We start from the raw sequence: 17,281 nt of genomic DNA, 5'->3' as shown, positions 1-17,281 counted from the left end.
CGTGTTCGTATGTGTGACACTCGGGTATCTGAGGTGTGTGCCCCATTCAAAACACTGTACAGAACATTAAACACGTAAATCGTCGTGGGAAGTGTGGGTGGTCCATCTTCTCGCCACCCTGGCTCATTAACCATAATACATGGGTCTGTCCCCTTGAATCTACTTCCACCGAGCCTTCGTCAATTCTTGTGGCCTTAACGAGCTACCTCGTCTGGCACAAGTGCGGTAGTGATTTTTACACCACATCAAGGAAGATAGTGGTTGTTTGCCGTTTCCAAATAATCAGTGGCATGTCCAGATAAATATTTTTACATTTGCAGCTCTCGCAGTGAGAAGCGACCCATCCTGTGTCAGAGAACGGCCCTGGAAGACGTTATCACAGAATGAGTTTGTCCTGACGTCACTTCATTAGGCTACTTTATCAGCGTTCAGGTCACATCATTTACATGCCCTGCAAAGAGTGTACATCACACGCTGATTAAACCCAAATGTGTAATATCCTCAGCTGTAAGAAGCCACATTTGTGTGGAAAGACAAATTTAACATCGTGGATTTAATCTTGTTCAGCAATAGGTAACTGGTACGAAACAATCAAAATGCTCACTTAAGAATGTCGTTTAACCACAAGTAGCTGGAACCTGCATTCAAACCCAGAACCTCTGTGGTGGTGGCCAGACCTGGGGTCACTTATAATTACAAACACAGCAGCATTGTTAACTGAAATTGCGCGTGTGATTACAGACACAATTACGCTTGGAAATGACCCCAAACACAGCTGCAATGGGGGGACCCGGTACGAGCCCCTTGTCCCACCTGATCACCACGTGCGCTTGCGTGTATTTGTGTGTGTGTGTCTGTTGTCGTCGTTCTCCCTGTAGTTGTCGGTACCAAACTTGGGGCCCGAGCCTGCCGGCCACCAGCGTCATCATCACCTTCCACAATGAGGCGCGCTCCACCCTGCTCCGTACCGTCGTCAGGTACTGACACCACTCGCCCGTTTGCTCACTCACTTGCTCGCTCGCCTGCCCGCTCGCTGACTCACTCGCCCACGCTCGCCCATGTGAGCTCACCTCCTCGGCTTGTGGTATTTACGAAATGTATTTACGAAATTAGTGATGGAAAAAATTGTGATATTTTTTTTTACCCATCAATGATTACTATAAGTGGACGAAAATCTTTAAGCGTGCCAATGGCTGAAACTCCCCACCAAGACGGACGCGTGACCGACGAGCAAGAGACGCAGTTAACGAGTCTGATTGAAAACGCAGACTTATGTTTATTTTCCAGTGTGTTGTTGTACCCATTTTACCCACCCTAGAGGGGTGGTGATCTTATGACATATGGCTGTGGGATAATGATGATTTCAGGAAATAAACCTCACATTTGGAGCTCAGCAGCTCTGGCAATTGGATGTATGCATGCAAGTTAAACTTCTTTCGCACCGTACGGAGCCAACCGTGCTAATCGGAGGTGCGCGGGAATGACAACAAACTTAACACAAAGACTAATTTCTAACGAAATTAGTTTTCAATCGAGATTTACAAGTGCATAGCTCAAGCGGCTTCCTAATGTCGGAAAGATGAACGATCCAGACGGCCGCAGAAGCCCATCTTTGTTCGATGACTAGCCAAAAAGTTCTCGGCACCGGTGTTTTGCATCATGGCCATGGTTTTGAGCTTTATCCCAGCCCACCTCCCATCCTGCTTATCTCGCCTGGTATGGAGGAGGTCGTCGGTTCGATTCCAACCTTGATGCCTGTATATTTGGAGTTTTCAAGTTCTCCCTGTAGTTGCATGGATTTTTCTCCGGGTTCTTCCGGTTTTTTTCCCCCTCCTTTATAATCAGTGTGCGTTCAGAATATTTTGGGGAATATAAATCTCCACACGATGATAAGCCATCTTCTTTGGTTCTTTCGGTAAAGTCACGTAGAATGAGAATAAAATAATAAAATAACACAATTAAATTCTCACGACGTTTCGGCCACAACGTAAGCGGCCGTCTTCAGGTGAAAGGAACAGACCTGTCGGGACGACGGAGCTTCAATGAATCGAGATGATAAGCCACTTTTGTTGAGCTTTCATTTCTGATAGCCAGGTCGCTTCTGAAAAAAAGAGCTTACATAGCCCAGCGGGGCCTTACCTGGTAAAATACAAAATAGTTTAGTTTAGTTGAATCGACTCACCCTTGCCTGGTCCCGTCTTCTCTTCCCCCACGATGCCTCCAGTGTCCTCAACAAGAGTCCCGCACACCTCATCCGCGAGATCATCCTTGTGGACGACTACAGCGATGACCGTGAGTAGCCAGCCGTCTGGCACGAGTTTCACTGCTCCCCTTGTTCCCACCTGGCCCCAAGCACCCCGACACTCTTGGCAAAGTGGCCTAGAAATATCTTGTCCTCCTTGGCGGCTTGCGCCATCGTTGGCGCGCTTTGGATGAAAGGAGAACATTTGCAAACATGTGAATTGGGTCCCAAGTCTGTATTTGTGCGTTTGCGTGCTTTCGTGTGCGTTGTGTGGTCGTTTCGTAGCGTGTAGGCTGTTCTGTGTGTGTGTGTTTTGTGCATGTGTATTTCATGCTAGTGTTTTGTCTGTGTGGTTATTGTGTGTGTGCGTATGCTTATCATCTGTCTGTGTTGGTGTGTGTTTAGTGTTTTTAGTATGTGTGTAGGCTATATGGAGGTCTTTGTTTTGTATGTCCCCGGGTTCGTAGTGCAGCGCTGTTAGAGCACTGCACTACGAACCCGGGGACCCAAGTTCGATTCCTGCTCCCGGGCAACATCAGTGACGATTATCTGAACCGGTCCTGCGCCTCCCCTAGGTCGACTCAGCCTCAAATGAGTACCTGGTGCAGTGTGTAAACATTGCCACTGGGGAGACGAAGGTGGCCGGGCATGGTGCTGGTCACCTGCCCGCTCATGTGCCGTGCAGTCCTTCGTAGGTGCTCGCTAATAGCACTTGCCCCAAAAGTCCGTTAAGGCTATAAGATGGAGCTTCTTTGTCTTTGTGTGTATGCTATGATTGTGTCTGGTGATTGTATGTAAAGCTTGTCTGGGTGTGTGTGCGTATATGTGTTGTTGTGTGCATGCAGAATGTGTGTGTCTTTGTTTTGTTTGCACTTGACTGGGTTTAATTCCTGGCCGTGTGCAAAACACCATTGACAAAGACGTGGTGCATGATAAACAAACTATTCCGGCAGCTCCATGGATTATCATGACATGGGGGGCTCGGATTCGGAGGCGAGATCGTCTTTCATGTTTTCACCGCCTCGTTCGTGTTGTATCTCGTTTCTTTCATCTCGCGTGTACAGTCCCATTCACTCTAGAACTCTAATTTTACATTATTTATCCATAATAGAGGTTTTTGGGTTAGATCGCGTAAATGTATAAATGTGTCGTTTAAACCCGCCACCACCCGACACAGCCAACTAGTAAGGGTGTCATTACGTGACAACCCTTACAAGTTGGCTGTGGCGGGTTTTAACGACACATTTATATATTTACGTGCTCTAACCCAAAAACCTCTATTAGGGATGATATTGGTCGCGATAGCCTACGTGTTAAACTTTACATGATCAATTTACAGATGTTCCATGCAAATTGTAAGTGATTCATCCTTACACGCACAAGGCCGCGTGCGTGAATCGCGAACCGAACAATGAGTTTTAATTGCTTAATTTATTAATCGTCACGTGCTTTAGCAAGAAACCCTCGGCTCTCTTAAACGCGACTCGGTCTGTAATGAGCACGTGTTGCACTTGGTGCTGTCAACATTGGCAAGGAAGGAGACAGGAAGATGGCCAGGTGTGCGTAGTGATGATTCCGCCGTCACCTTGTGTGCTGTCCTCGGTCAGGTAACCCCCCCCCCCCCAACAGCACGTGACCCAACACAGTCGTGACGCAATGAGGAACATCTTTCTCCATTCATGTGTCGTGCAGCGGGGGGGGGGGGGGCGGGGGGGGCTTTATTTAGCTCATTGAGAATAATAACCAGTCGGCTCGGCTTCCAAACGCACAATAGCTTGGTCTGTCTTGTGACCTCCCATCAGTGACCCACTCTCTCTCTACTCATAAGGCCTTTTTATCCCATGACCTACAGTCAGCAAGCAACGCGGTCTCCATATGAAGAAAAAAAGCCTAGTATTTGCATTATGATGATTTTACTGCCACTTAGTGGTGAATGGCTGCTATTATTTGTGTGTGTGTGTGCACATGTCTTTGGAGTGGGGAGCGGTAGTGTAACGGTTAGCGCGCTGCGCTATGAACTTGGTGATCCGAGTTCTATTCCTGCTCACGGCCAACATTGGTGATGAATACCTGAACCGGTCCTGGGCCTCCCCTAGGTCGACTAAGCCTCACATTGATACCTGGTGCAATGTGTAGCATTGCCACTGGGGAGACGAAGGCAGCCGGGCATGATGCTGACTACCCACCCCCTCGTGTGCCGTGCTTGCCTTCATAGGTGCTCGCTAACAGCACTTTCCCCAACAGTCTCTTACGGCTATAGGGGGGTTCTTTGTCTTTAGAGTGGTGGCACAGTAGTTAGCGCACTGCCCTACGACCCTGCATTCAATTCCAGGCCACCACAATCGCAGTGGTGATTGTCCTCAATCGAATATTGAGACTCGACTACGCTGTCATGGGTAGATAAATAATTACCGTAAAATACGGAGGAGATAGCGTTTGACAGATGTGTAGGAGGTGAAATCAACCTTATGGCGTGACCCTGGGGTCCCATAAGCACCCGGCTTTCGCAAGTGTTGTCTCGTTAAACTATGCCTTTAAAACTGAAAACTACTTACCTGCAGTACCTCTATTTAAATACACTATCGAAAAAAAATGTTACACCCCTCTGTCAATCATCGTGTTTCTCAAGTGTGTATTTGTCAACAGACTTTGTAAACAGATCATAAAATAGTACGCGTTTTCAATACGCTGTTCATATTGTAACAAGCGTTTATACCAATGTTACTCTACACAGTAGTGAGTCGCCGCTCCTCTTATCCACATTGATACAGGCGGTTTGTGGGGACTATGGCTTAACCGCAAAACAAAACCTATCTGCACAGATGCATACGGACAAGAGAAGTATTATCAAACAGGAGGAATTAACGGTGCAACGCATCTCGCCTGTTAAATATCTGCAGGTAATAGGATTGTCATCGATTGATCCTACCTGCAGACATTGGTAGGTCACAAATAATACTGAAGATAAGAGAGAGAGAGCAGTTTCACTGTATTATTATGCATACCGTTATGACAAATAAATAACTTAAGTCGTATAGGCAGTTTGAGCAGCTTTGGATAAGACTTGTGATCCTGCCCATACCCGAGCATGGAGTGCATTTGCTTGTTCAGCTCTTATGCGCAACCATCCTCGCTGTGCTTGGACGACATGACAACAGAATGATCCACGCTAGGTGGGTCGCGGCGTTTACGTGCACGGTGGGACGGGGTCCCCAAAAAGAAATAAATACATTGCGATTTTAACTTCCGTTTATTCGGGACCCCGGGGTCCCACCATAAGGTTCAATTGTTGGCAAATAATTATTGATACACGTGATCACATTCGAGTGGTCCCCACTGCCACTGGGGACAGTAGCCATTCTTAGCTCGTGAATGGGTCAGGTGTTGATGTGGTTTGCCGACAATGCATCCATTTTGCCACCGGTAACAAACGGTGGGTGCATCTCATGAGCCACTTGGTGATGGAACAATACGTGGCTGAATTAACAATACGACACAACCGTCGTTCACCACCACCACCACCACCGCTGAGTGGCGTTGAATCTCACCACGTGGTCTGTGTCAGGCTTGGTGCATGGCAGAGTTACATGTGGTTGCTCTGAGACTCACTCATTGGATGTCACGGGGACAGAGCTTAGGTGTTGTGGCTGAATCAGTGAATTCCTACTGATATTAAATAATTGAACCAACTCATGCACTGTGGATAGATCGTTGAAATCACACTAATCAGATGTCCTAAGGAATATTCGTATGTGCTTGAACTTCTTTCACACCGCACATAGCCAACTACTATTTGTAGGTGCGGATAGAGAGGCGAAGTCTGACCGATTGAAGGTCACGTCGATAGTATGTAACGGGACAGACATAGGAGTTGTTGGTGCGGTGGTGAACTCTCGTTGGTCATAGGACTCACCCATATATGGTAGGTGAAGTGGTTGAAGCCTTACTCATAGGGATGACAGGACCTACCTATCTTTATGGCGTGGCTAAGTGGTGGTGACTCATTGATTAAATACTCTTGAGAGTAAAACATGTTTTTCTTTCACCCTGTACGTTGAAGACTGTGGCCGAACGAGGCTAAATTTGCACCGTTGTCGGGTGGGGGGGGGGACGACTGTCAGAGCAGCAGATTCCCGGCCGGCACAAAACTCCCATCGACGCCGTCGCTAAATGAGGCCGATGCAGGCACATCTGATGCCAACGTTTTGACATGCGATGGAGAGGTTTTAAAATATATACATCTTTTTTCTGTGAACCCTACGTCTCCTTTACATGGTTGGATGGTCAGCTCACATTTGGGGGACTCTAATTAGATTTTGTGTTTTACATTTTCACAACTGTTGAGTCATGGCAGTTGGCGAGCCAGCCTTGTGACTCGGGGGGGACTTGCAATGGCCTTGTGAAAGTGTGGCGCTGGTAACTCTGTGATTGTTCTACACTTGAATTAGGGCAGCCACTTTGTTCATAAAATTAACACCAAGTGTCATCAAACCACAGGGCGCACGGCATGTGTAACTTTCGGAATGTCAGAATGACTTTGTGACTGAGGGTTGGGGCAGCGATCCAGTTCTGGCATCATGGCTGCTAGTGATTTGCCATCTGTGGGTGTAGCAATAATACCAATTACAATAATCCTGAGAATAGGTTTTCCCCTTTTTTCTTGCAACAAAATGTTTTTTTTTGCATTCGGACCACAAGTATTGTGGTTAATGCAGACATGATTCCTTGTAAAAAGTTTCAGTTTGGTGTTTTAGCATCTCAACACACCTGTTTTATTGCCAGAAAAAAGGGGAAAACCTATTCTCATATTTTGGTACTGGCAAAGAAGGTCCCATGATACAATAATCATGCCATCTACTTTTGAATATCGGCTGTCCACCGTCCATTGGAATTATTTTGTATTAACATTCAGATATTCGGGTTGACAGTCCTAACTGGGTCTATAGACTGAGGGTTCTGCATTCGGATGTGTGCTCGACAGTGTGAATTCATGTTAGGCTTATGGGAGAAAAAAGGAAAAGCTCTACACATATGAAAGAATGACACTTAACACTCCCTTCTCTTGGCTGCCTCTCACGGGCACATGCCGACAACAAGTGGCAACACCTGGTGCCCACCCATTCAAGAACTAACCAGGCTAAACTATTGCTTGCTGAGATCTGATTAAGAGAGTAGGGGGCATGGTGGCGAGATGTTAACTACCATGCGTGGTATGCAGGAGGTCGTGCATTCAATCCCGACTCTGGTGCCTGCTGTTTATTTGGAGTTTGCATGTCTCTCTCTCACTCCCCGTGGTCGTGCGGATTTTTTTCAGGGTCTTTCGGTTTTTCCCTCCACATTTAGAGACACGCGTTTAGAGTATTTGGCCACTAGAATTTTCCCACATGTTAAGCACTTCGTTGAGCTATCAATTGTGGCCAGGTGGCTTATGAAAAAGAGCTATAGAGCTCAGTGGGCCTTACCTGGTCATATAATAACTTTAGTTTTGCAGTTTAGTTAGAATTGAGAAATTCTGCATCAGAAAGAGAACACACTACCGTAAGGCCATATTACCCTGCCAGGCTCTCTAGTCTGCTATGTGTGGAGCAGGATTACTTATAGAGCATCAGTGTCCAGGATGTGAAACCACGCACATAATTAAAACTGCTTTTTCGTGTTTAGTATATTGTTTTACCTCTAAACCTCTGATTTGCATGGTTGGCTACTTACGGTGCGAAAGAAGTTCAACCTACATACGAACAACCAAACAAAACATGGAGAAGCGTTTTAATTTCTATCGGCTTCTTAGGCCTAAGCCCTCTCTGCCAGTGTCCATGCTTTATCAACATTTAGCTGCCGTTAAATTTTCACAACGATTTAGCACCCAACTGTTCTCATAATGTTTTTCTTCACACCAGCTGGCTGGTAATAGCTGTTCTGATCTGCCACACACACATGCACACAGTTTTTATGGATGATTTAATCAGCGACGAGCATGCAAATGTAAATAACGTGTGTATTGGGGAGCGGTGGCGCAGTGGTTAGGGCACTACGCTCCAAACCCGGTGAACAGAGTTCGATTCCGGCTCACGGCCAACACCACAACTATCTGACGATTATCTGAACCGGTCCTGGGCCTCCCCGTGGTCGATTCAAACTCAAATGAGTACCTGGTGCAATGTCTAAACATCGCCACTTGGGAGACAAAGGCGGCCGGGCGTGGTGTTGGCTACTCCACCCCCTCGTGTCCTGTTCCAGCCATCATAGGTGCTCGCTAACAGCACCTGCCCCAATAGTCTCTCAAGGCTATACAGGAATCTTTGTCTTTGTTGGGATTTGTGCATCTAGTATGTGTGTGCCAGTTTGAGCACATGTGTGTGAGTGGCATTTAATCGTGTATGTGCTGTGTGTGGGTAGCGGTTGTGTGGTGGTTGGCGCCATGTGCTCCAAACCTTAAGGCCCAAGTTCGATTCTTGACAATGGCTATCATCAGTGGTGGCTATCTGCACTCGGTTCTGGGCCTCCTCTAGATATACTCAACCTGAAATTAATGCCTGAGGTCAGCCACACCACCTCCTCGTGCACTGTGCTGTCCTTCATAGGTGCTCGCTAATAGCACTTGCTCTAGATTATTGTGTATGTATGTGCGGGTAAGTATGTGTGTATACGGGAGTTCTTTGTCTTTGTGATTGATTAAGTGTGAGTGGTGTGTCATTGTGTGTTGTCACGTGCGTGTGTGTGTGCCGACAATCAATTGCGCGATTGCATTGCCGTGTTTGCGCTTTTGTTTCAGCGGAAGATGGGAAGCTGTTGGCAAAAATCGAAAAGGTGAAGACGATAAGGAACGAGAAGCGTGAAGGTCAGTGCCTCCTAACGTCAAACACCCAGCGCATTGAGCCACTCTCTACCTCCCAGGGACGAAGAGCAAGGTCAAGAGTTCATCTTGGCCGGTGCCGTTGAGGCCGTCGCACCTCGCCAACGGCCGTTGGAGAAGATGCCACTTTCTCATGCGCAGCCCTTGCGGTCTGGAATACCCCTGCCACTCCACATCCGAAAAAAAACAACTCCCGTCATATAATTATTTAAAAGGCCTTTTTATTCATCCAGGCATATGTTGAAAAGGAGGTAATCACTTTTTGGACATTGGACCGATTGGTCCAAATGAGTCGTCAACTCTTTTGGCCCTACACCACCGCCTCTCCTCCTCTGAAGGTTTCCTGTCTTTGTTGGGAAGTTGGGACTGCGGTTTGGGATGTGTAATCAACCTTTGTCGTGTATGGTAAATAATAATAATAGGTGTTACCCTTTCTGGCAATAAAACAGGTGTTAAGATGTTCTTGGTTCTTTCGGTAAAGTCACGTAGAAGGGAAACAAAATAATAAAAATGTAAAACAATTAAATTCTAACGACGTTTCGACTGCAACACAAGCAATCATCATCAGGTGTGAAAACCACAGCAAGAAAATTTGAAAAAAGTGGCGTTTTTTTCTTAACGTTAGCACCACGGAGAGCGATTTGACAGTTTGTTCAGATGGACGAGTCCATCTATGTTCGGAAAAGAGGAGGGGGGGGGTTTCATACCTGATGATGATTGCTTGTGTTGCAGTCGAAACGTCGTGAGAATTTTATTGTTTTATATTTTTATTATTTTATTGTTTCCCTTCTACGTGACTTTACCGAAAGAACCAAGATTATGAATTCCTGCAGTCACGAAAGCTTTAAATAAAAAAAAGGTGTTAAGATGCTCAAAAACCAAATAGCAACCTTTTGCACGGAGTGAAGTCTGCATTAACCACACACAGTACTTGTGGTGAACATGCAAACAAACATGCTCTGATAATATTTGATGCATTGTCTTTGAAACTGATTGGCCTACGCTAGATACAGATTTCTTTATGACCTAGTCTAACCAGTGTCAGACCAGAGAACACCAAAAGGCGAACAGTGCATACCAGTGGATGACCTTATTTGCCTGGTCGATGTAGCTCTTCACGGTTTGGGACACATCGCTGCAGTCGTGACAAGATCTGAAATCGCTGCAACCCTCAAAAGCGCTAAGATACCAGCCAGCAACATCAGTAAGGATGAGCGTTTTGAGTTATCTCAATTGAATAAGAGGGATGATATGCTTTGGTTCTTTCGGTAAAGTCACGTAGGTATAAAATATAAAATAAATTAAATCACGACGTTTCGATCGCAACACAAGCAACCGTCATCAGGTGTGAAACAAACACAGCAGGAGGACTGCTGACGTAGGAGAAAGAGCTGCTGCAACAAGAGGTTATATAGGCTTTTGGTGGGCCCAACCCAAGGGTAAGTGGGCGGAGCTAGAGAAGGAATTTGTACGTAAATGTAAGAGATTAGCATGTCAATGTGAGATGGCTCCAGCAACCGGGGGTTCTGCCAATAAGAAGATTAGTATGTCAATGTCAGAGAGCCAGGCAACAGGAACAAAAACATGCAAGAGCAAGAGATACACATGGAGAGAGAGACACACACAGAGAGACACACACAGAGGGACAACCCACAAACAGAGAGGGACATCCACATAGAGAGAATGCACGACATGCCGCTTGAAGCAAATCGGACAATTGCCATTGAGCGGAATCACGAGGTGTGTGAATATCTCTCGTGGTGGTATCGAAGAGAGGCAAGATTGACTTGGGTGAACTGGGGTGGTGGTGGTGGGTCATCATCGCAGCCAAATCACGTGGAACAAAAAAAAACTGAACAAAACCCTTCCTGACACGGCAGGGGAATTCTGGCATTCTCACGAATCGCCTTTCCGAACCCCGCAATAAAAAAAAACATTCCCGAAGAGGCTCGCTGAAATCCCACGGACCCTCCGGCAGAGCATCGTCATGTTCGCACCACAAGGCGTTGACATTGCGATGCGCCATGCGCGTAATCCCATCACACCGCGCTGTGAATCACAACGCGCCTCCAGTTTAGCACAGTTGGCTACGTACTGTCACAAAAGGAGTTCAACACAGTACATATACAGCATACGTACACAGGGCTAGTACGGCAACTCGCACTCACCCCGACAGTTACAAGTGGGTACTAACAGAGTACAGTATACTCATGTGTCGGTACTGCTGACACTGTGTTAACAGCACCGTATTAGTGATGCAGTATGAGACAGGCCTAGGTGAGTAGTTGAGTGCGTGCATGCGCGTTATGTTGCGCGCGTGTTTTGTTGCGTGTGTATGGGGAGTGTGGCGTGTAAGCTCTACGCGCGTGCGTGGTGTGTGTGGCGTAAGTGGCACGCGTGTAGTGAGTGTGCATGTGACAGGTGTGCGCAGGGTGTAATGGACGTAGTGTGCGCGGGTGCCCGTGTGATGCGCATGGCGTGCACACGTGCGTGCGTTTTTGCATTCACGTGTTTGTGTGCGTGACATGTTCGTACGCGCGTGTGTGTGTGTCTGTACACGATACCGGATCTTCCCATTGTCGACTCAACCTCAAATATAAGTACCTGGTGTGGTGCATAAACAACAGCACTCGGGAGGCAAAGGCGGTCCTGGGCCTCCCGTAGTTTGACTCGGCCTCAAATGAGTACCTGGTGTGATGTGTAAACATCGCCATTAGGGGACAAAGGTGGCCGGGCGTGGTGCTGGCCACCACCCACCTCGTGCGCCGTGCCGGTCTTCGTAGGTGCTCGCTTAACAGCACTTTATCTTTGTTTGTGTGGTGTGCGTGCGTGCGTGTGTGTGTGTGCTTGCCCAGGTTTGATGCGATCGCGAGTGCGGGGAGCCGACATCGCGGAGAGCGCCATCCTCACCTTCCTGGACAGTCACTGCGAGTGCAATGAACACTGGCTGGAGCCCCTGCTCGAGAGAGTGGCCGAGGTGCAGTTTGTGTGTGTGTGTGTACGCGCGTACGTACATGTGGGGAGCGGTAGCGTAGCTATTAGCACGCTGCGCTATGAACCCAGCGACCCGAGTTAGATTCCCGCTCACAGACAACACCAGTGACGTTTATCTGAACTGGTCCTGGGCCTCCCCTAGATTGACTCAGCCCCAATTGAGTACCTGGTGCGATGTGTAAAATCATTGGGACTAGGGAGACAAAGGCGGCCGGGCATGGTGCTGGCCACACACCACCACCACCACCTCGTGTGCCGTTCCGGCCTTCATAGGTGCACGCTAACTGAACTTTCCCCAAAAGTGTGTTAAGGATATACGGGGGGATATTTGTCTTATGTACATGCGAGTACAGGTGGAGAGTGGTGGCACGGCAGTTAGCGTGCTGTGCTACAAACCTGAGTTAAATTCCCGCTCATGGCCAACACCAGTGATAATTATCTAAACCAAGTCCTTAGCCTCCAGTAGGTCGACTCAGCCTCAAATTAGTACCTTGGGGCGGTGTGTAAACATTGCCACCAGGAAAGCAAAAGGTGGCCGGGTGTTGTGTTGGCCACCTACCAATTGTTGAAGTGTCTGCTCATGCACAAACGATTGAATGGCTACAAATTTGTGCGGAAAATTTGAACTCCCTTGAGCCAGAACGACTGTGGTAAGTTTATTGAACAACTCCTTTGGTCAGGCGACTCCAGACATTTGAGAAATTAATATGTACGAAAATTTACGGTGTCGCCAACTTACTGTGCAAAACCCCCGTCACAACCTTAAATGAATCGACCGATTGGGCATTTATTGTTTATTACGTAATGGCTTTTTTTGATTGTGGGAAGCATGTCCTGTTCGTAGTTGCATACATTGATCAAAAGATGAACACTTAAGAGAGCGCCTTCTTACTCACACTTGAGAAGGCAACACTCATCAGTTGGTGTGGATCCCAAAGAATCGTTTTGACGGAGGCCGACTCACCTGCTCAACCTCCACCGTTGACTTCCCACAGAGCGGCGTCGAACCTAAGATAATGATACACTGAGTCTGACTGCCCCCCATCGGGATTTGAACCTTCAGATTGCGATCAATCCTCTCAACTGCTGCGCCGCCTAGTCTGTTATGAATACACCGCTCGCGTGCTTGTGTGTGTCCGTATGTATATTTAGGTTGCAAATGAAAGCTGCGGGTCACTAAGTCCGGCTATATTAAACTGGCTTCCGGAAGCTCCATGTCACATCAGCGGGACTTAATCTGCTTATACATTGGGCCGCGTTTTAATCTCTGCCCACCTCAGCCCTGCAACCGCGTAAGCTTCTTGGCCGATCCGAGTGAGCATCAGCTCACTTTAAAGGTCTCTCTGTCTAATTAGAATGGGACCTACGGTTGATGGCTCCATACGACCTGCCCTCAACCCCATTAAATGCTAAAAATGTTATGTTTTTCTGGTCAGAGGTCACCGATTGATGAACTTTCAGTGAGCTCAATCTGGCATAAAAATAACGGCGATGATGATGTGCAAATTTTGACCATCAAATGACTTCACGTTCGCCATTTAGCTATTTAATTGCGAAACCTGGACAATATGCCTTGCTTTTATAATGTCACGGTAGTAGCTGGATATTTTAATAATATATCAGCAGGGGACACTGAGGCAAATGAAGAGAGACATCTCAAAGACATCAATTACAGAAGTAATCGTTTTTCAATTGACAGTAATTATAGCGATAATTACACCAGCCATGTTTCGTGCTCTGTAAAACGCCGCATTAAATTAACCAAACACACGGCACTGAAGGCGGGTAAGACACCCGGGATGAGTGAGGTGACCTGGGCTTAAAATCAAAGGCAATTTGGAACATCTTTCAGCTCAAACTAGCATTGCAGTGTTGCTTGTTTGCTAGCAACGCTGATCGAGCGGTGGAAATTCCACGTTCCACAAGGCATTCGGCAGTCACCCCACAGCACAACTTCTGTTGACGTTCTTAGATGTTTGAGTTACAAAACAGAAGATATATTTTTGCGCACAGATGTTTCCATCAAAAATCGACAATGTACTTGGTGGAGAATCTTTTTTTCCCAGATCAAGGCTCGGATTGGAAATCACGAGAGTAAAGCGTCTTAGAAACTTGTAACCACACCCCAAAACAAACAAGGCTCAGCTTCATGAGGAGCAGCTGTTGACCCGTGAATTTGGAGGGAGCCTTGTGCATGTGCGTGACTCAACCTCGGGCTGAGTGCCATCATCGGCAAACATTGACATTTGGCGGTATTCGTTAGCCCTTTTACGCAAAAATGTAAAAAAGGTCCAGGCAGATGTTTTTTTTTTAAACAAAGACACGGGGGAAAATTACCGCAATGTTCCCTTTCGTATCCATTCGCAACCCAGACGATGTGTCGTCTGTGGTCGGTGGTTAGGTGTGTGAGATGTTTTTTTCCTGAGTAGAACAGCACTCGCTTGTGTGAGCCATAACTCTGCTTTTAAATTAAACACAAAGCTGGCTTAGGACGCTCACTTGGCCATGTTGGAAGCGCTGAACCAGAACGGGCTCAAGCAAGCTACTGCTGTACCACTCCTCCTTGGGTTCAAGGAGGAGTGGGACAGCATAGCGAGCTGAACCTCGGCCAGATGACCAACAACTGCATAAAGCACCCCCATAATGTAAAGCATTTAGTTTTGTTTTTTTACTCAAATCGACCGATCCCAACTCTTGAGTGTTCTCGGTGATCGACATGGAGTGGACGATTCTTTGCAAAGCGTGAAGGAATCTCACCTGGCATTGTGCGAGGGAGGCCTATTGACGCGACAGAGGGCCTCCCTCAGAAATAGTTTGGCGATGTCAACTTCAGTGGGCTATTCCCGAACGTGACATTATGCTCTGCTAATTAGAGAGAGATTTTTGCTCACCTCGTGATGGCACGGCTCCAATAACACAGCTGGGATACGTTGGAGGAAACAACAATAATGTAGTCAACTATCAATTACCCAGTGTAATGGGGTGCAGGGCTGTCCCAGATAAGCCAAAAAACGGGTAAAGTAAAACATATGGAAATTAGGCTATGGAAATTTACATATTGCTTACTATGTAGAAAGGGGACGTAGAATGCGGTGTGTTTATTATTTATATAACAAATTAACTTACCGCCATGTTTGTGGTCATGTGAGCACCGACCCTTAACGAGTGAGGAGCAGCTATTATCGCAACCAGCTGGCGCATTGCAAGGCATGTAAGAGCACGGTCAGTCCGCGGGCCTGACAATCCACCCACGGATAATCGAGATGAGACCCGACAGCACATGCGCAACACACTCAAACACACAACCGCGAGTCAAGCAAATCTAACGGAGGTTTTTCACCCATGTGCATGCGCGGCGGCGGCGGCGGCACAGGACCGGACCCGGGTCGTGTGTCCCATCATCGATGTCATAAACATGGACAACTTCCAGTACGTGGGCGCCTCCGCTGACCTCAAGGGAGGTGAGCGGTGATGGCAGAAGTGGCGGTGGCGACGTAGTGTGGTCCCCCTCGCAGAGCGGCTGGGCCCCGCGTTTCACCGGCTCTGTCTTTTCGCCAGAGAACGAGGGGAGGAGAGATCACGCGTGGCAGGCGTCGAGGGAGTGTGGAACTCTTTCCAGCGTTCAGTTTCCCCCCTTGGGAAGTATTTCGTTCGCGGTACGGAACGCTTATGGGTTAAGGAAAAAAATCTATTTGCATATTTTTCAAATTGTCCTCGCTTTGCTTCTGATTAGTTTCTCCAAGTGTTGGGCAGTCACCCCATTACAGGTGGTAATGGGGCTAAATGTAAATAGTGGATTTTTGTTTTGTTAAGAAAAGGAATCTGCCGAGGCACTGCACCCCTGAGTTAGCCCACTGTTTTGAGAACACCTTGCATTTTGTTACGTTTCATGGGTCACGGTTTGATTCAAGAATCGCTTTTGGGTTTTTTTGGAGTTTATAAATTAGTGCCCTTTAGTAGCTGGAAGGTTCACGTGAACCGATTACTTGAAAAAATACACAAAGATTATTACACACACAAATCGATTCACGTATTGTGAGATAAAATTATTATGTTAATGAATCCGCATATTTATGCTGGAGGAATTCTGATGACCTAGAAAGATATTTTTCACAGATGTTAATTCACCGTCGCAGCAGCTAGCATGGAGTACACACACGGATGCCTCCGTTTCCCCCACAACGCATGCTCCACAGCCTCCTGGCACGCGGTTGCATTTACACACACTCTGCATCACAACTGTAATCGTAATTACCATGCGCCACCACTGCACGCTCAAATGTAGCGTATAAATTTCATACCATGCACGATTGGGCACATTTGGCTCACCGGTTACTTGTTGGGTTATGTTTGGCATGCAGGCAAAAAAAAATGGGCACCGCAGCATTTTAGAATATTTGGCTTGCTATGAATTTCCACGTGATAGGCCACTCCATTGAACTATCATGTGTGGCCAGGTCGCTTCTGAAAAATAAGTTAATAGCTCAGTGGGCTTTCTTTACCTGGTAAAATAAAAAGTTTAGTTGAATTTTTAAAGTGATTTTCCTACCTTTCCTTTACTTTGCATTCCTATTGTGCTTTTGTTTTGTTTGTTGTAACTTTTTGACCTACCCCTACTCGACATCTGTGACAAAGAGCTTTGTAGCTCATCGGATTCCTCCAGTATAAATTCAGATTCTGATTCAGTGACCACCGCCGACGTTGCATTGGCAGGCTTCGAGTGGAACCTGGTGTTCAAGTGGGACTACCTGACCCCGGAGCAGAGGAAAGCCCGGCAGACAACACCGACCTCCCCTATCCGGTACAAGCGGCAGCTGCACCAGAGACAAAGATCCCGTGTATAGCCTGTAACAGACTGTTGGGGCAAGTGCTGTTAGCGAGCACCTACGAAGGACTGCACGGCACACGAGGGGACGGGTGACTGGCACCATGCCTGGCCACCTTTGCCTCCCCAGTGGCGATGTTTACACACTGTACCAATAACTCATTTGAGGCTGAGTCGACCTAGGGGAGGCCCGGGATCGGTTCAGATAATCGTCACTGGTGTTGGCCGTGAGTGAGAATCGAACCCAGGTCGCCAGGTTCGTATTGCAGCGCGCCAACCACTACACTATCGCTCACCACACACCGTGTCCCACACACTGTGTACCACACACCCCACTCTACATAACCGTGCAGCATTACCCACTGCA

The 17,281-nt window shown here is 47.2% G+C and overlaps 1 protein-coding gene across 1 annotated transcript in view; it reads left to right on the top strand.

Moving 5' to 3' along the window:
* Positions 1-17,281, top strand: part of LOC116948486 (polypeptide N-acetylgalactosaminyltransferase 2) — a 75,550-nt gene that overhangs the window by 43,199 nt on the left and 15,070 nt on the right. Inside the window, exons 4-9 of the mRNA XM_032965204.2 lie at positions 879-977; positions 2,225-2,292; positions 9,015-9,080; positions 11,951-12,072; positions 15,463-15,550; positions 16,803-16,890. Coding sequence (XP_032821095.1) covers positions 879-977; positions 2,225-2,292; positions 9,015-9,080; positions 11,951-12,072; positions 15,463-15,550; positions 16,803-16,890 — 531 coding nt within the window. The remainder of the gene's footprint in view (positions 1-878; positions 978-2,224; positions 2,293-9,014; positions 9,081-11,950; positions 12,073-15,462; positions 15,551-16,802; positions 16,891-17,281) is intronic.

The sequence above is a fragment of the Petromyzon marinus genome, chromosome 33 (assembly GCF_048934315.1).
Source record: "Petromyzon marinus isolate PM22_M1 ecotype Great Lakes invasive population chromosome 33, UKy_Petmar_22M1.pri1.0, whole genome shotgun sequence".
Taxonomy (NCBI): Eukaryota; Metazoa; Chordata; class Hyperoartia; order Petromyzontiformes; family Petromyzontidae; genus Petromyzon; species Petromyzon marinus.
The sequence above is the reverse complement of the archived record's forward strand: the minus strand, read 5'-3'. Positions and strand labels throughout refer to the sequence as shown.